This window comes from Elephas maximus, chromosome X (genome assembly GCF_024166365.1).
Source record: "Elephas maximus indicus isolate mEleMax1 chromosome X, mEleMax1 primary haplotype, whole genome shotgun sequence".
Taxonomy (NCBI): Eukaryota; Metazoa; Chordata; class Mammalia; order Proboscidea; family Elephantidae; genus Elephas; species Elephas maximus.
This window is the reverse complement of record NC_064846.1, coordinates 19,517,853-19,537,545: the sequence shown is the minus strand read 5'-3', so window position 1 is coordinate 19,537,545 and position 19,693 is coordinate 19,517,853. Positions and strand designations below refer to the sequence as shown.

The following is a 19,693-nucleotide window of genomic DNA, read 5'->3' as shown; positions in this document are numbered from 1 at the left end:
GAAAACCCAGTGGTGCATAGTTCTACTCTGAAACACATGGGTCTCCATGAGTTTAAATTAATTCAACAGTAACTGGTTTGGTTTTTTTGGTATAGGTATGTTAAAGGATTAAAGTGGTCAATACACATAAAATGTTTAGAATATTCTTGCCACATAATAAGTACCATATAAGTTTTTGCATTGTTATTATTATTACCCTATCTTGGATCTCTGCTCAACAAAAGACCCATTCCTTCCACCCACCCTATCTCGTCTAGGTATTGGGAAGATAGCAATCCAAGTTTGTGTGAAGTTGATGGTGATGAATACTGTTGATGGTAAATTTTCACACTCATTAGCCCATTTACTTCTCATGAGAAACTAAGACACAGAGGTTAAGTAATTTTGCCCAAGGTCACATAGCTAAGAAGTGGCATAGCTAGGAGTCAAACCCGGGCCATCTGACTCCAAATCTCATGTATTAAAGAGGTCAATACATTAATTCGCCCAGATGTGTTTGCATTTCCAAAGAGGTTATCTAGAGGGGTGAATTTCTGGTGGTTAAATATTCACGGAGTTATTTTGGCTGATGTTGTACTGGGACAACTCAAACATACCACATGAGTAATCACCTCTAGCTATGTCTATAGGATGTTTCCTTCCCCTGGAATTCACTAGCTGCTCCCCTGTCCCTCTAAATTCTGTATATTCTTGTGGGTTTAGCTTAAATACCACCCAGAAACCCTGCCTGGAGTTTGTGAGCCCCTGTCCTCCTCCACACCCCTGCCGGTATTCTTGCCTTGCACTTCTTCCTAGTTGCTAGACTGGTTTCCCCAAGTAGGTTGTGGCGTATGTCATGGCTCCGATGTGTTTTATTCCTCATGGAACCCAGCATGTTTTCAGTAAATATATGTTGATTGGGGCTTTCTAATGGAAAAAAAAAATAGACTGGACCCAAGACAAACCAGTTAGTGAACAAGAATTTTAATTAAAATGAAAAAAGTGGTGCATAACACTCTGACTCCTTTGATAGGCTTGTAAGTTTTCTGTATCATCTGAGATGCCATTATTTTGTTTATAACATCTCTCCTTTCTTCAGAGAGCTATGCTGGTCTCATGGAATAAGACCTAAACTTGTTTTGCATAGATTTTACACTTAATAAGTAATTTTTATTCACTCACACCTTCCACTGAAAGGGATTAAAGACCTTTGCCAGAATTAGCCTACAGACGTCACAGTGCCGGGTGAAGGAGGATTAGAACTAGCCTGCCATCAAACTCAGAGTTGGAAGGGCCCCCATAACTCATTGTGTCCCATCTCCCCATTTTACCAATGAGGAAACTGAGGCCCAGAGAGGGGAAGGGTCCTGCTGACAGTGACACAATTTGTTCATTTATTCACTCAGTCATTTATTCATCCAGCAAATACTTACGGAATCCCTACTATGTGTCCTGCATGGTGCTGGATGCTGGAAATACAATGGTGAGCAAGGGAGATGTGGTGCCTGCCTTCGTGGAACTTAGTCTGGTGAGGGAGAACAGAGAAGTGGGTGAACCGAGGCTGGGACCTGGGCACAGTTACAAAAGATGCCCACCTTTAGCTATTTTTTCCCTGAGTCTCACAGCCTTGCTTTCACACTGCTTCCTCCAACATCTTTTGATCAAAATCTTAACTGTCATTATAGCATAAACCAAACCAAACCTGTTGCCGTTGAGTTGATTTGAACCTCACAGCAACCCTATAGGACAGAGGAGAACTGCCCCATAGCATTTCTAAGGAGTGGCTGGTGGATTCGAACTGCCAACCTTCTGGTTAGCAGCCGAGCTCTTAACCAGTGTACCAGCAGGGCTCCTCAATATAGCATATTGCCTTAAAAATCGTTGATACAACACCACTCTTGGAAAACATGAACCTCCTTCTCCCCCCACTCCTCCAGTAGTCTCAGTGCTTGGGGAGAGGGACAAGGCAACAGGCCAGTCCAACATGGCACAGGTGCTGTTGGAGCACTGAGGAGGTTGCTTCCCCATCTGGGAGATCAGGAAAGGCCTAGTGCAAGGGAGGTCTCACTGAGACCTGCAGGCTCACAGGAGTTAGCAGGTGAAAGGGAGTAGGGAAGAGTGTTTCAGACGGAGGCAGCAGCTTGTATAAAGGTCTGGAGGTGAAACAGGTAAAGTATGGCTTGAGCATAGAGTTAAAAAGGGTATGTTGTTGTGTGCCATCAAATGAATTCTGACTCATAACGACCCTGTAGGTCAGAGTAGAACTGCCCCACAGGGTTTCCAAGGCTGCAGATCTTTATGGAAGCAGACTGCCACATCTTTCTCCCATGGAGTGCCTGGTGGGTTCGAACTGCTGACCCTTCAGTTAGCAGCCGAGTGCTTAACCACTGCGCAACCAGGGCTCCTGAAAAGGGGGTATATGGGTAAAAAATGTAGTTTTTTTCCCTGCATGGCCATCATTTTGTAGGTAAGTGAAATAAAGCCAGAGACTAGGTTAATTAAGTGCTGGGTCATTGTGTGTGTCTCCTCCTTTAGCCTTTCCACTACAGAAAACTGTATCTCTTAGACTAAGTTGGGAGGGTTCTTGCTATTATCTGGCCTACTTTCCTTCCTCATGTCACCAATGGCTCAGAAGAGGAAAGGAGACTTTGAGGAACAAGGGAGCTCTGGCTAGTACTTGGTCCCTTGACTTCTAGCCAGGGCCCTATCTATCAGATGTTGCTACTGGTCTATCTCTCTATCGGCCTAAAACACGTAAAAACCTGTTGCTATTGAGTTGATTCTGACTCATAGTGACCCTGTAGAACAGAGGAGAACTGTCCCATAGGGTTCCCAGGGAGTGGCTGGTGGATTCCAACTCTCAACCTTTTGGTTACCAGCTGAGCTCTTAACCACAGCACCACCAGGGCCTACCCCGGGGAAATTCCACCGAGAAGGGAGCACTGAGCCATCAGGCTAGCTTTGGATGAACAGAATTAGGAACAGGAAGTAGGTAGCTTCCAGGGGAGTCCCAGGCTGCATTCACAATTCCTCAGTTCTCAGTGTCTACAGGGCTCAGGTGGGGCAGAGTGGGGATCTGGACACTGTTCCTTCAGAAATGTGTGGGCTTGACATCTACAAGTGGCCTGGCAGGCTCTCCCAGGGACATCATGTGGGCTCACCTCTAGGCTCTCTTGACAAGTGCACAGAGTATTTGCCTCCTCTCCCTCTTGTCTTATACCTGCCGCGTCTCTGGTCACTTCATATGTGCTCCAGAAGAGGCAATCTCCTAGCTGGCTTGCCTTCTGGAGCCTTGGCCCATGGCACTTTGGCCCCATTAATTAGTAAGCTCCACATCTCAACAGGTACACTCCAGTTCCCTTCCTTTAAACCAACATTTATTAAGCATCAGTGCCTTGTCATTCACCAGCTGTGTGACCTGTGTCCAAGTTTTCGAACCTCTCCAAGCCTTGGTTTGTCTGAAAAATGCCTGTATGGTTTCAGAGAGGACTGAAGATAGCGTATGTAAGGAAAGCACTTGGCAGAGTACCTGGCTTCCAGTGGGCACTGGATAAAATAACTGCTATGTGCTAAACCAGGCAGGGGACATCAGGATGCACAAGGCCTGTGCTCTGGCCTCAGAGCTTATGGTCTCCTAGGGAGGAGATGGCTGTCTTCAGAGACTTGTACTAAGTTGGATGCTGATCAACTGGCTTCCATCTCCAGTGGGGGTAGAACAGGAAGCGGTTTATCACTAACACATGATTGTTTGAAGTTCCTTACAAGGAGGGGCTCCTTAAAAATAGATAAGGATGCGTGAGGATTAGAACTGGAGTAAGTTGTGAAATGTCAGGGTCTGGAGAGTTATCAAAGCAAAGAAAGTTCTATTGTGTTGCTAATGCAGTACTGAGTAGCAGGCATGAATCCATGCTTGTTGGCTAGATGTTTAGATGTATGGATGGATGAATGGATTATTCTAGATTGGCATAATTGAGACCTTGTGTGAAGACAGGGAGATGGGCTAAATGACCTTTCAAAATTCATTCTCAGCTTGTGATTTTATTTTCTGCATCCCTGTACCTAATCCTGTGTGTCCTACTTCAAAATTCTAGGTTGATTATTAACATGTCAGAAATTAGAAATTTAGGACCTGAACTCCTCTTCTTGATGTGTTTCATCTGCAGATCAAAAACTTCACTAAAGCGTTAACCACATATGTTGTGAGTGCCAGCATTTCAGATATGTCCATTCAGAACTTGGCTGACCCAGTGGTTATCACTCTGCACCACATTGAAGGAAGCTCGGTAACGCATCCATTTTCATCTCAGAATAAAAAGGCCTCAGAAACCCACCAGGATTTTCCTGTCAAACATAAATGGCTAGTTAACAGATGTGATTCTAAGACTTAATGAAGACTGTCCCATTCCAGGTAGCAGAGGTGTGTTGTAACTGAGGCTTTCTGGAAATATGCCTTATCCTAAAGGGATAACTAATGGTGGGCATTGTAGCATTGTGACAGATTGGCAGGGGAGAGACTTGGGACTGGTTGATATTTTGGTTGTCCCATCACACTAAATGATATTTAATCCCATTTACTTTTGAGTGAGGCAAACAACTTCATTCAAAATAATTGAACATTTGTAGTCTTTGAATTTCCATAAAGACCATTAAAATGTGCATTAATTATCATCAAAGGACTAAAATCATAGTCAGCTGGCATAACATAAGGTATATATTACTAAATGATCAAATTTAACTTTAGTATAAGAATGAACTGCTTTGCCATTCTTTGATGTTAATATATGTCCAGTGTGAAGCCTTAATAGCTTCCTTCATTCCTAATCTAAAAGACCATATGGTACAGCATATTTTTCAGTGGTCTTGATTCTAGAAGAGAAGGAAGAGTGAGGGAGGGAATTTTTAAAAAATGAGAAGGAATTAAATATATGTCAAATGAAACATGTTGGATGGGTAAGCTCTCTCGAATTGGGCTGGGGCCATAGCTCTCCAATCACCTCGACTAACCCTCAGTTCCCTGGAGACTATAGGAGATGGTGAGGCCTTGGGAATGCTCAGTAGGCCTAAGGAGGAGGCAGTCCAAATGAATACCCATAGCACTTGATCTCAGTTGTGAGCCCCAAATTCCAAAGCCTCACAGGGAACATGAATACCTACCCTGTACCAGGAGGGGGGTCAAATGCCAGTGTTACCACATATTTGAAAGTACCACATACCAGATCTCCCTGCAGTGACATAATGTTTTCTCACATGTAAACCCAGAGTTAAATGAGGTTAGTCTTAAAAGGAACTCACAAACAATCCGTGTGTGTGTGTGTGTGTGTGTGTTTACCGTTAGAAGAACTTTGAAAGGAAAACACTAGTATATATTTGTCACTGTGTGGTAACTATTGCAAGGAAAGGTGTTTACCTTTGACTTATCTTTTTCCAGAGTTATGGTCAAGTTCACTGTGCCTTTTGGGACTTTGGCAAGAACGGTAAGTATTTTTCTTAGGTAGCCTTGTCTTTGGCTCTCAATGAGACTTTGCCTCTGACTACTTTGCTATTTGGCAGTTGAATGAGAGGGAGTTGTACTGAAGCTACTGTCTTAACACACCCTCTGATTGACCAAAATTTATGAATTTTGTATCTGATTAGGGCATGGTGATTTTTAAAATATCTTCCTTTTTGATAAGAGGCTTATTTGGGAGAGTCTTAGTTATCTAATGCTGCTATAACAGAAATACCGCATGTAGATGGTAGGCTAGAAATCCAAATTCAGGGCATCAGCTCCAGGGTAAGGCTTTCTTTTTCTGTTGGCTCTGGAGGAAGGTACTTACCATCAATCTTCCCCTGGACTAGGAGCTTCTCAGTGCAGGAACCTCAGATCCAAAGGATGTGCTCTGCTCCCAGGGTTGCTTTCTTGGTGGTATGAGGTCCCCATGTCTCTCTGCTCGCTTCTCTCTTTTATATCTCAAAAGAGATTGGTTTAAGACACAACCTAATCTTGTAGATTGAGTCCAGTCTCATTAATATAACTGCCACTAATCCTGCCTCATTAACATCATAGAGGTTGGAAATACAACACATAGGATAATTACATCAGATGACAAAATGGTAGAGAATCACACATTACTAGGAATCATGGCCTAGCCAAATTGATACACGTATTTTGGGGGAACAAAATTCAATCCATGACAGTGAGACTATAAAAATCACATAACTCAGGGGTAAACAAAGTTGGAAGAAAAAAAAATTGGAAGGCCCAGTGCTGAGTAGCTTCAAGTTGTTTGGAGATGGTTGAGGAATGAATACTGGGCTCTTTTTCTGGGCTTTTCCGTGAGGATTTGCAACATCTACTACCTTTTTCCTCACTTCTTCTACATTGTGTGACTTTGGAGCAGGCCATTTATCTCTGGGTCCTTATCTCTTTATCTCTTCATTGGGGGGATGAGACTTCTTGGTTGGATAATATATGAGTCTTTGGGGACAGTAAGAGAAAGGGTTAGTGAAGGTGATTACTGAATAGGTCCCTCTTAGGCTTGTCACCCCCACTGGTTCTCCAGGGATACTGCCAAATAGCAGAGAATTCCCACATAGAACCAATTTCCCCTGGAATGCCAGGAGTGGCTATGTAAGGAGTGCTTGACCTGTGGAAACGCTGCCTGGGAACTTTTCCTTTTTAGTATCCTTGGAACCCTGGGAAAAAGGGGAAATTCTCTTCCCACCCTACTCCCTTAGGTTTAGGAGCATTACTTCTTTCCTACAACAGAACTAGCACCGGCTTTCTCTGCCTCCTCTAAGTCTTCCAGGATAAGAGTCCTGTAAAGAGATGAGCTTAGTTCTCCACAGCCTCAAAAAGTTGATCTATGTGTTCATTAATGCCAGTTACTGGGCTCCTCCTAGGTCACCCTTCCCCCCCCACCCCCCCTCCACAACCTGTGGATCCAGGACCTCTAAAATCTATGGAGTTATCCTGGATGGACACATTTTGATCACACTTAGATGCCTGGCCTAGGATAAACGCCTTGGCTTAGTGCCACCCTAGAGGTTCTACTTTGAATCGGGTACCTGCAATCTACAGGTTATGAAGGCTTGAGGGCTAGGTTCTAGAACACTGATTATGCTCAGGAGCGAGAAACTAGGCAGGCATCAAGTAGACCAGAGGCTCTAGTTGGCCCTAAGCATCCCCAGACTGGGATCTGGCTTGGGCACAAAGCACTTGAGGCCATTTGACTTCTGGATTGAACCGGTTGTTTCAGATGTCTCTTTCAGTCCCACAGGGTATGCCCAAGTGTCAGCCTCATGTCCTTCAAAACATTCTAGCTCTGTCTGTTTCCCATTTGTTGGCTACTTAAAAAGCAGCCTTTACGCTGTCATTCCATCATGGCGACAGAACTGTTCATGATTAGAGTCTCTCCTGAACAGTAGAAGTATGGTACAAGAACAGGGACAGTGACAGCCAAAATTTATGCCATTTATGAAGTCCCCCAAAAGTCAATTTAGCCTATTAGAGTTAATTTGATTTCAATGTTCAGTTATACCTTTATCTTGCTGTCTTAACAAACAATACTAATTATAACACACATTCAAATGGTGTATATAATGGGAAGCTAAACATTTCTGAGAAAACAAAATTGCTTTGAAATTCACTTCTGTCTCCTGCAGGTGGCCTAGGTGGATGGAATTCGTCAGGCTGTACAGTAAATGAGACAAATGTAAATTACACAATCTGTCAGTGTGACCACCTCACCCATTTTGGAGTCTTAATGGTGAGTTGTCTCTTAATCACTCCTCCATAGAAGTTTGACAACGTTTATTAGATAGTTGTTGTTGGGTGCCCTCAAGTCTATTCCGACTCATAGTGACCCCATGTGACAGAGTGGAACTGCCCCCATAGGGTTTCTTGGGCTGTAATCTCTACGAGAGCAGCTCGCCAGGTCTTTCTCCGCAGAGCTGCTGGTGGTTTCAAATCGCTGGCTTTTCAGATAGCAGCTGAGTGCTTAACCTTTGTGCCACCAGGGCTCCTTTTTATTAGACTACAGACAAGTAACGTATGTGTGAACTAAGTCACGGAAAACTGATGCCCAAGTAGAAACGAGCCCCCTTCCCTTTTTTAATCCAAAGTAGAGCAGATTCAGACAAATTTTTTCTCTTCATAAAATTAAAGTCTGCTCCTCAAAATTCAAACATTACAGAAACAAACAAATGAACAAAACAAACCCATTGCCATCTAGTCAATTCTGACTCATAGCAACCTGTAGGACAGAGAACTGCCCCATAGAGTTCCCAAGGAGCATCAGGTGGATTTAAACTGCTGACCTTTTGGTTAGGAGGCATAGCACTTAACCACTACACAACCAGGGTTTCCATTTGGAAAACTCTACGGGGCAGTTCTACTCTGTCCTATAGGGTCACTAGGAGTTAGAATCGACTTGACGGCAGTGGGTTTTTTTTTATTACAGAAAAAGCCCCCTGTAATTCCCTTCCCTGGAGCCCTGGTGGTACAGTGGTTAAAGTGCTCAGTTTTAACTGAAAGGTCAGCAGTTTGAGCCCACCAGCTGCTCCAGGGGAGAAAGATGTGGCAGTTTGCTTCCATAAAGATCAAAAAACCAAAATCAAGCCCATTGCCGTGGAGTTGATTCTGACTCATAGCAACCCTATAGGACATAGTAGAACTGCCCCATAGGGTTTCCAAGGAGCACCTGGTGGATTTGAACTGCCAACCTCTTCATTAGCAGCTGTAGCTCTTAACCACTACACCACCAGGGTTTCCCTGTAAAGATCACAGCCTTGGAAATCCCATGGGGCAGTTCTATTCTGTCCTGTAGGGTTGCTATAAGTTGGAATCGACTCGATGGCAATGGAGTTTTAATCTCCCTCCCAAGAGATCACCACTGTTAACAGTCTGGTATGTATTTTCTTTCAGATTCTTTTTCTATGTATATATCAATATACATTTTTGTTTTATAAAAACGAGATCACATTACTGTAATTCAAATTATTCTGTTTTTACCACTTGCTTTTTTTTACCTAGTAATTCATAGAACAAGGAGCCCTGGTGGTACAATGATTAAGCACTTGGCTGCTAACCAAAAGGTTGGCAGTTTGAATCCACCAGCAGCTCCTTGGGAGAGGGATGTGGCACTCTACTTCTGTAAAGATGTACAGCCTTAGAAACCCTATGGGGCACTTCTACTCTGTCCTATAGGGTCACTATGAGTCAGAATCGAGTCAATGGCAATGGGTTATGGAATATATATGACACCTTTCAGGCAAGTGCTTCAATTTTTAAAATAATATTATTGCTTTGCATTGTTTGGATTTAACACAATGAATGTAACCAATCTCCTACAGATGGACATTTTAGTTGTTACTGTTTTTCTCTATTATGAATGCTGCAATACACTTATTTATTCATTTGTCTTCAAACACTGTCAAAACACTGTAAGTATGTCTGTAGAATAAATCAATTGAAGTAAAACTGTTGGGTTATAGGGAATGTCATCAAAATTTTAATAATTATTTTCAAATTGCACTTTATGAAAGATTTTTTTAGTACTTGCAGTACTTAACCTAACAACAGTTATTTGATCAATTGGCATACCCAGGCTTAAAACCTCAGAGTCGTAACTAACTCTTCTATTACCTTCATTCCTTGTGGTACCCCTAACACTGGGACTTGCTGAGTTGCCCCTCATGATGGCTCTCAAATGTGCCCCTTCTTCCTTACCCACATCTAAGTATTTTCTTACTTCTCTGAAGTTACTTTATTATATATTGTTATCTGCATGTGTCACATGTGTGAGTTGTTTTTCTGGCTAATGGTAAGCTCCTTGAGGGCTGAGAGTCTGTTCTATATTTTTTTTCTATAGTATTTATTCAAAAAAATAAGAGATGCACAACTGATACTTGTTGAATTGTAAGAATTTTCTTTAGATCTTTCCAGATTGGCTAGAATATTACAATAAGAGTTAAAAGACCAGGGTTCTTGTTCCAGCTCTGTCACTCATAGCTATATGATCTTGATTAGGTTGGATTTTTTTCTTCTGAAATGTGAAATCCTGGAGTAGGTCAGAGTTTCTCACCCTTGGCACTGTTGATATTCTGGGCCAAATAATGCTATGTTGTGGGGGGCTGCCCAGTGTATTGTGGGATGTTTAGCTGCATCCCTGGCCTCTACCCACTAGATGCCACGTTCTCCCCACCCAAGTCTCCAAATATTGCTCCTAGATGGTAACTACTGGAGTAGGACCAGTGTTTCTTAACCTTTTATGAGTCATAAATCTCTATAATAATCCGATGAAAGATATAGATCTTCTCAGACCAATGCACACATATATTCAAACAATTCTCCATGACATTTCAAGTCTCTTACGGAGCTCAGGCTAAGAAATTACTGGACTGTGGGGTTTCTAAAGCTCATTTTGTCTCTTAATTTTATGAAAGTTGTCTCTTAATTTTACGAAAGTTATTTAAGGTCTAAGGGAAAGGATCATTTTTTTTTTCTACGTTCTGTGTAGTGTTTTGGGACACTCAGTACAGATGATTCACTTTGTATCCCAAATTCACATCTATTTTAAGTGTGGAACATGCTAATGACAATAAAATCAAGGACTAAATGTTCTGCCAGTGTTTTGGTGGCCCTCCATGCACTGTACGCAGTAAATTGCACTAGGCTTATTCAACAAACAATATAAAGTCTTATCATATACCTATCCTCATATTCTGGTTTGATAAGAGCTGTAGCAGAGATGCTACAGATCCTGGGAATCTACTCTTAGTGAGCACTGGTTGTGTTTTGCCATAAACATGCTCTAGCGAATGTATGAAATGCAATATATTGCTTTCCTCAGGATTTATCCAGGGCTACAGTGGATGCAGTGAATGAAAGGATATTAGTGCTTATAACATATACTGGATGTGGAATCTCCTCCATTTTCCTGGGAATTGCAATAGTGACATACTTAGTTTTTCAGTAAGTTGATACAATCTTGCTCTGAGTAAGTTTGAGTAAATTTAATTTTGTTTGGTGGGTGTTGTTGTCATTATCAGCTTGTTAATTTAATGAACAAATCATAATAGGAAGAGGTCAGATTCATTAGAGATTACAAAGTGGATAGATTAAAAACAAAACAACCAAGGCTCCTCTAAAAAAAAAAGATTAAAATTGGTTTTTAAAAAAAACAAGAGGGCTAGGATAGGAAAAGATTTCTCTAATAGAATACGAAAACACTAACCATAAAAAAAGTTGATAAATTGAACATTAAAATTAAGAACTTCTTTCATCAAAAGATACCATTAATATAGTGAAAAGGTAAGCCACAGATTGGGAGAAGATATTCACAATACATATATCTGACAAAGGACTTGTATACAGAATATTTACAAAACTACACACAAGCAAAAGACAAATATAATGAAAACATAAGCAAAAGACTTGAACAGGTACTTCACAAAATAGGATAGCCATGCCTTAACCTAACCCTTATTCACATGGCCAATAAGCATGTGACAAGGTTCTCAACATCATTATTCATCAGTGATATGCAAATTAAAACCACAATTATATACTCCCATTCACTCACCAGACCGACTAAGTTTAAAAATACCTACAATACTGGAACCACAGAGGCTGGATGAACCCCTGAGACTATTGCCCTGAGATAATCTTTAAACCCTAAACCAAAAATATCCTCTGAAGCCCTCTTAAAAGCACACAATAGTTTAGCTTAACTCCTGAAAAATGTCTGCCTTGAGCATTGTGCTCTTTCAAGATCTATCTGCTTGGGATCAAAAGAGATTAGATAAGAACTTTACAGGGCAGTGAGTTTATGTTAATGGGGGAGGAACAACTCCGAAAAGGAGGATGAGAATGGTTGCACAACTCAAAGAATGTAATGAATGTCACTGAATTGTATACGTAGAAGCATGTTGAATTGGTGTATATCTTGCTGTGTATATTTTCAACGACAACAAAATAAATAAAATACCTACAATACCAAGTATCAACAAGGTAGTGGAACAACTGGAAATGAGCTCGTATGTCCATTAAAACACACGCACAGAATATTCATAGCAGCTTCATTCACAGTAAACAAAAATTGGAAACAACCCAAATGCCCAACAACAGTTGACTAGATGAATAAGTTATGGTATATTCCTAAAATCGAATATTGCCCAGCAGTAAAAAAGAATGAACTACTACTGCATCAATACAACATGACTAAATCTCATAGACATGGGGTTGAGCAAAAGAAGCCAGAAAAATGAACGTACTCTATGAAGTTCCAAGTAGACGCAAAACTAAATCTATACAGACAAAAGTTAGAATATTACTTACCTCTTGTAGGGGGCATTGAGTAGAAGGGGGCCAACCAAGCCATCTGAGGTGTTGAAAATATCCTATCTCTTGATCTGTGGGGAGGCTTCACAAGTGTATAGTTATGTAAAGCTTCATCGAGTTGTATTCTTGAGATTTGTGTACTTTACTATTTGTCTCAATAAAACAAAAACCACATATACACAAAATGAAAATTGAAAAATTGAAATCAATAAATATCTAATGGAAATGAGGAATCAAAGGGGAGTTTTTTTAATCTGGAAAATACTGGATCAATTTCCACCAGATGAAATTGTGTTCACCTAGAAAACTTAAGGTCACATTTATATGATGCCGAATGTCTGGATCTTTGTAAATACCCAAAAACCTGCTTGAAATGGTTTCCATAGCCATCCTGCTATTTGGTAATATATAGATCTGGCCTTGAGTCTGCTGAAGCAGTGATGATAGAATCACAGTAACCAGGAAGCTTCCCCCCACTTCTCACCAAAAGAAAAAGGAAAAAGGGGGGCTGCCAAGCTGAGAGAAACTATTTTATTCCTGTTAGCATAGGTCACGAGAAGCCCTGGTGGGAAGGGGGTTAAGTGCTTGGCTAACCAAAAGGTCAGCAGTTGGAACCTATCGGCCGCTCTGTGGGAGAACAACATGGCAGTCTACTTCTATATAGATTTGCAGCCTTAAAGACTTCATCAAGAGTAAAATGAGACCTACAGACTGAGAAAAAAATTTTGGTTGTGACAAATCCAACAGAGGTCTAATCTCTAAAATCTACAGGAAAATCCAACACCTCTACAACAAAAAGACAAATAATCCAATGAAAAAATGAGCAAAGGAAATGAACAGAAGATATTCAAGCCACCAACAGACACATGAGGAAATGGTTGTGATCACTAGCCATTAAAAAAAATTGCCATTTAGAGAAACGCAAATCAAAACCACAATGAGATACCATCTCACCCCAATATTACTGGCATGAATAAAAAAAAGCAGGAAATAACAAATGTTGGAGAGGCTGTGGAGAGACTGGAACTCTTAGGCATTGCTGCTGGGAATGCAAAATGGTACAACCAGTTTGGAAAGCGATATGGTGCTTCCTTAGAAAGCTAGAAATAGAAATACATGATCCAGCGATCCCACTCCTAGGAATATATCCTAGAGACATAAGAGTTGTCATATGAATAGACATACGCACACCCATGTTCACTGCAGCATTGTTCACAATAGCAAAAAGGTGGAAAACAACCTAGATGGCCATCAACAGATGAATGGATAAACAAACTGTGGTACATACACACAATGGAGTACTACGCAACAATAAAGAACAATGATGAATCTGTGAAGCATCTCATAACATGGATGAATCTGGAGGACATTAAGTTGAGTGAAATAAGTCAATCACAAAAGAGCAAATATTGTCTGAGACCACTTCTATGAAAACCCACGAAAAGGTTTACACACAAAAAGAAACAATCTTTGATGGTTACGAGGAAGGGGAGGGATGGGGAGGGAAAAACACTAAAATAGACAAGAGATAAGTGGTAGCTTTGGTGAAGGGTAAGACAGTACACAATACTGGGGAAGCCAGCACAACAGTACAAGGTAAGGTCATGGAAGCTCCGAAGACTTATCCAAACACCCTGAGGGACCGAATTACTGGGCTGAGGGCTATGGGGACCATGGTCTCAGGGAACATCTAGCTCAACTGGCATAACGTACTTTAAAGAGAATAACTTCTACATTCTACTTTGGTGAGTAGCGCCTGGGCTCTTAAAAGCTTGTGATCGGCCATCTAAGATACTCCACTGGTCTCACTCCTTCGGAAGCAAGGGAGAATGAAGAAAACTAAAGATACAAGGGAAAGATTAGTCCAAAGAACTAATGGACCACAACTACTACGGCCTCCACCAGACTGGGTCCAGTACAGCTAGATGGTGCCTAGCTACCACCACTGACTGCCCTGACAAGGATAACAATAGAGGGTCCCTGACAGAGCTGGAGAAAAATGTAGAACAAAATTCTAACTCACAAAAAAAGACCAGACTTAGTGGCCTGACAGAGACTAAAGAAACCCTGAGAGTATGGCCTCCTGGACACCCGTTTTAGCTCAGTAACGAAGCCACTCCTGATCCAAAGATTAGACAGGTCCATAAAACAAAATGGGACTAAAGGGGACACCAGCCCTGGGGCAAGGACTAGAAGGCAGGAGGGGACAGGAAAGTTGGTAATGGGGAACCCAAGGTTGAGAAGGGAGAGTGTTTACGTGTTTTGTGATAGTTAACCAGTGTCATAAAGCAATATGTGTACTGTTTACTGAGAAGCTAGTCTGTTCTGTAAACCTTCATCTAAAGTACAATAAAATAAATAAATAAAAGATTTACAGACTTGGAGGCCCTATGGGGCAGTTCTATCCTGTCCTATAGGGTCACTATGAGTTGGAATCCAATCAATGGCAACAGGTTTTTTAGTGTAGGTCACTGTGTTTGGGATACTTTGACTGTACCTGGGGAAGGGGTGGAAAACTCACTAACTAGGCAGAGAAGATGTGTCAATGTTTGATTAAAAATAGAAATCCTACCTAACTTAACATTGTGCATTTTCTGTTAGCAAACTTCGAAAAGATTATCCTTCCAAAATCCTGATCAACCTGTGCACAGCACTACTGATGCTAAACATGGTGTTTCTGGTCAATTCCTGGTCAGCATCATTTCAGAAAGTGGGACTTTGTATCACAACTGCAGTGGCTCTTCATTACTTCCTGCTCGTCTCTTTGACATGGATGGGCCTGGAGGCAGTCCACATGTATTTTGCTCTAGTCAAAGTCTTCAATATATACATCCCAAATTACATCCTTAAATTTTGTCTAGTTGGTTGGGGTAAGTAAATCTGCCATTGTTCTTCATGTCTCTGATTTAAGCCTGTGTATAAAAAAAAACATTTTTTTTTTTATCTTTCTAATTCTGGAAATCCTGGTGGCGTAGTGGTTACGTGCTACTGCTGTCAACCAAAAGGTCGGCAGTTCAAATCCACCAGGCACTCCTTGGAAACTCTATGGGGCAGTTCTACTCTGTCCTGTAGGGTTGCTACAAGTCGGAATCGACTTGACGGCAATGGTTTGGTTTGGGTTTGGTTTACCTTTCTAATTCTAGCTCTATTAGATGAATTACTCAGGACCAAATTCTATCATTTTCATAGGTAAGGAATTAAGGGTTGATTTACGAGTATTTGGATGTAATCTTTTTTTCTGCCTATTTTTCTCTATAAATTTAACTTTTAACCTTTACAATGGGGAATTGCCCACAAATATGTATTGAGCACCTGCTAAAGTATAATATGCTAAATGCTGGATCTACAGTAGTGAACTGTCAGATGTGATCTGCCCCTTTGCAGAAGTTACAATCTCAAAAGATACTTACTGTTATAACAGCTAACACTTAGGTAGTGCTTGCACATGCCAGATACTGTTCTAAGTGTTTTACATACTCATTTACATACCCCTCACAATGTCTCTATGGGAGAGGTTCCATCATTATACCCATTGAATAGATGAGGACAGTGAGGCACAGGGAGATGAAGTAATTTGCCATAAACCACACAGCTAGTAAGTAGCAGAACTGGGCTTTGAACCGGGGAGTCTACCTCCATAGTTTGTACTTTTAGCCTCTGTCATATGGCCCTATGGTGTAAGGAACAGTTAAAGCGTTTGAAATGTGTGAAGGGGCACTGGGTTAGACTTGACCTGACTCTCACCCCTCCTCCTGACTATGGGTATCACTTCTGACTTGTGGAAGAAGCCAGGGCTGAAACCCAGAATGAATAGCTCCCAATGTAAATGGCATTTCATTGGCTTACTTTCCCGTATTTCTAACTGACATGGTCAGCTCAGCTCCTTTTTCTCCTTGACATGCTCGGCTACTGACCCAAAGGTCTGTGGTTTGAACTCACTATCCGTTCCATGAGAAAGATGTAGCAGTCTGCTTCTGTAAAGATGATAGCCTCGGAACCCCGATGGGGCAGTTCTACTCTGTCCTATAAGGTTGATATAAGTCGGAATGGACTCGATAGCGGTAGGTTTGATTTGTATTCAAAACAGATTCTGGGTTCTGAAAATGTATGGGATACATAAAACCAAACCAGTTGCCCTTGAGCCACCTCCACCTCATGGCAATCCCATGTGTTGCAGAGTAGAGCTATAGAGCTGTGCTCCATAGGGTTTTCAATGGCTGATCTTTCAAGTAGATCACCAGGCTTTTCTTCCAAGGCCCTCTGGGTGTACTTGAACCTGCAACCTTTTGGTTAGCAGCCAAGTGTGCTAACAATTTGTACCACCCAGGGACTCCAGGGGATACATAAGAGTTGTGTTTTATGTGGGATACATGGGAAGATAGATTTTTATCTTCCACCACCTTTGTAAAGACAATACCTTCCCAATTAGCTACTCATCCTTTTAATGAGTTCATTACCATAGTACATGCTTTTATTGGATACATACCCATTACCATTGCCGTCAAGTCGATTCCAACTCATAGTGACCCTATAGGACAGAGTAGACCTGCCCCATAGAATTTCCAAGGAGCAGCTGGCGTATTCAAACTGCCAACCTTTTGGTTAGCAGCCTAACGCTTAACCACTGCACCACCAGGGTTCCATCGGATACATAGTCAGTGCTATTATCTATGCTAGTATGGGGAGCAGAAACAGGCAAATACTAAACAGCGTAATCCCCCAAAAATTGTTTTAGTGCCCTCTGAAACGCCATTGAAAACACAGATCAAAAGCAGTCAGTCTGCCCTTTTGCCTGGCATTCCTCATCTTGACTTAACAGAAGGACTGAAAAGTGTTGTGGAAGAGCCTTCATGAACAATCCAAGAAGTGGATAACCCCCATATGGCTAATTGTTAAAGGCGGTATATATCACTCAGCCCTGGCTTTCCTTCTCCTTCATCATAACTCAGTCTTAGCTTCCTCTGCAGGCCCCTCCTCCTTCACTTGCTCCTTAAATGCTGGTGTTCCCCATGGCTTGTGTCTTATCCCTTTGATCTTCTCACTCCACACAGGGAGAGGCAGGAAAGGCTATGGCTCGTATTTCAAGGCAGGAGAAATCTGGGGAGTGTCAAATACACGCACAAGACAAGGCAAGACAAAGGTCAAGTTTCAGCCAATAAAGATAGAATGAGCCACCTTTTGGATTTGGTTTATCACATAGTGAAAGGAAGAGCAGTTAAAGGTGCCAGCTCCCAGAGATCTTTGTCCCACACACTAAAGGGAACAATACCCAAACAAAACGCACCAGATGACTGCAACCTGAGTTGCGGGATCCCTCATTGCTGAGGAGCCAGTTCCAGATTGTAACTGTGTGGTTTTATTTTTTCAACTCTATTCTGAGGGGAGGGGACAGTGGCATTTCAGTGGTAGCATTCGCTCCTTCTATGCAGGAGACCCAGGTTCAATTCCTGGCCAACGCACCTCATGCTCAGCCACCACCCGTTTGTCAGCAGAGCCTTGCCTGTTGCTATGATACTGAACAGGTTTCATGGAGCTTCCAGACTAAGACAAACTAGGAAGAAAGGCCTGGCAATCTGCTTCCCAAAAACCAGCCATTGAAAACCCTTTGGAACACAATGGCCTGATCCTGTTGTGCATGGGGTCGCCATGAGTTGGGGCCAACTCTACAGCAGCCAACAACAATTTGAGGGGGGAGGGCAGACAACACCACACCTCATCAGAACCTGGGAGGTGATGAGAAACTGTCTCATGACAGCCTCCCAGAGGAGATAGGGAGCCCAGTGGAAGATGGCCTAGGGGCAGCCCCTCAGGCCTCCGGTCCTGTTGTGTTGGTGGAAGATCACAAGGCGCTCTGCCAAAGCTCAGATAAGCTTCAAGTCATACCTTTGCCTGCATGGACTATGTGGAAACATGCAAGGTCGTCAGGGTGCTCATTTTCCTACGGGAGTTTTAGTACCTTAAGTATCAGACAAATGCAGTTACGGTAAGGAAAATCAATACCAGCATCTGTTTATGATCGAAGCTCTGCATCCCTACTGCTAAAGGAACCTGTTGAAAAGGTTTTTGTTTTGTTTTTCATTTCTTCTCTTCACTTAAATCCCTGTCCAAGACAGCAGATTTGTCTACATTATGACAAACAACCAGTAGGGATCAATTTTGTTATTATTGTCATTATTATCTAAGTGTAAATACAGCTTGAGGACCACCATGCAACTTCCACCCTAAATGTGAGGCATCCCTCCACCCCTCCCCTCAAGAAATAGTTTTTAAACATCTATATCATGCCAGGTACTTGCTAGGTGCGGGCTGCATAGATTTGAAGGGATTGTCCTGTTTATCATGGAACAGGACAGTGGAAGAGTTTTCAAGATGCTTGGCACTCTCTGGAGCAGAAAGTCTCTTACAAAATCCCCAAAATGTGTGTGGGTGCATTATCTTAGTTTAGGAGAAACACATGTTTAGAAATAAATAATTTAGGTTTTGGAAAAATACATGAAATGGGATTTTTAAACCCTGTGTCTACACTCATGTCACGTGTGACCATTTTGACCAAACTGATTACCTTATTATAGTCTAGCTGAACTGACTGGTCGTTAACTGGTCGATCTAGTCAAAATGTCAATCTAGTAACGAGTGTGGAAACATCTTCTTTATCAAAAAAGCAGTGAAGCCTGAAGCTGATTGCCTATGCCCTTCCTCCAAGGTGACCCAGACAGAAAGATATAGCGAACTAAGGGGCAGTACTGACAGGGAGAAAAAAATGGGGGCCCACCATCTGAGAAGTGCTCCATGCGAACTTGCATTCTGATGCCAATGACATGCTTCCATTGCCGAGTTGATTTTCTTTGGCATTTGAGCTATTTTTAATAACCAGTGGGTGTTGTATTGGAGCCATTGGCATGCTGTTTAGTTTAGCAGATTGGAGAACTCCTAGACATGTTTAACTTGGAAGAATTCACAAACATTTTACAAACAATGGTATTTTGATGCTCACACATCTGTGGTTCAGTTAAACAGTGTTTTAACTTATCAGCGCCCACATCATTGATCAGGGTCCCTCTGATCTGCTTCCTAATGGGATGTCTTTGGCTTGCTTTCTTACTCTAGGAATCCCAGCTATTATGGTGACAATCATACTCAGTGTGAAAAAAGATCTGTATGGAACTCTGAGCTCAGGGACTCCATTGTAAGTACTAGTGTCTCTGCTTCTCTAAGGTGGTGGCTCTCTTTCCCTTCAGGGTATGGTGGGGTGTTCCTGGCCTGAGGCTTGCTCTTGACATTGGCTTCAGGTAGACTGAGCCTCAGCTTATCTTGCCTAAACACAGTTGTGGCTCCACTCACACAATGGTTAGGCGCCTGGACTGTGTATGACCTTGGGCAAGTTCCCTCATC

General features: G+C 42.0%; 1 protein-coding gene across 1 annotated transcript in view; it reads left to right on the top strand.

Moving 5' to 3' along the window:
* Positions 1-19,693, top strand: part of ADGRG4 (adhesion G protein-coupled receptor G4) — a 140,140-nt gene that overhangs the window by 103,338 nt on the left and 17,109 nt on the right. Inside the window, exons 14-19 of the mRNA XM_049873031.1 lie at positions 4,143-4,262; positions 5,408-5,453; positions 7,624-7,727; positions 10,812-10,933; positions 14,903-15,171; positions 19,409-19,487. Of these exons, the coding sequence (XP_049728988.1) occupies positions 4,143-4,262; positions 5,408-5,453; positions 7,624-7,727; positions 10,812-10,933; positions 14,903-15,171; positions 19,409-19,487 (740 nt within the window). The remainder of the gene's footprint in view (positions 1-4,142; positions 4,263-5,407; positions 5,454-7,623; positions 7,728-10,811; positions 10,934-14,902; positions 15,172-19,408; positions 19,488-19,693) is intronic.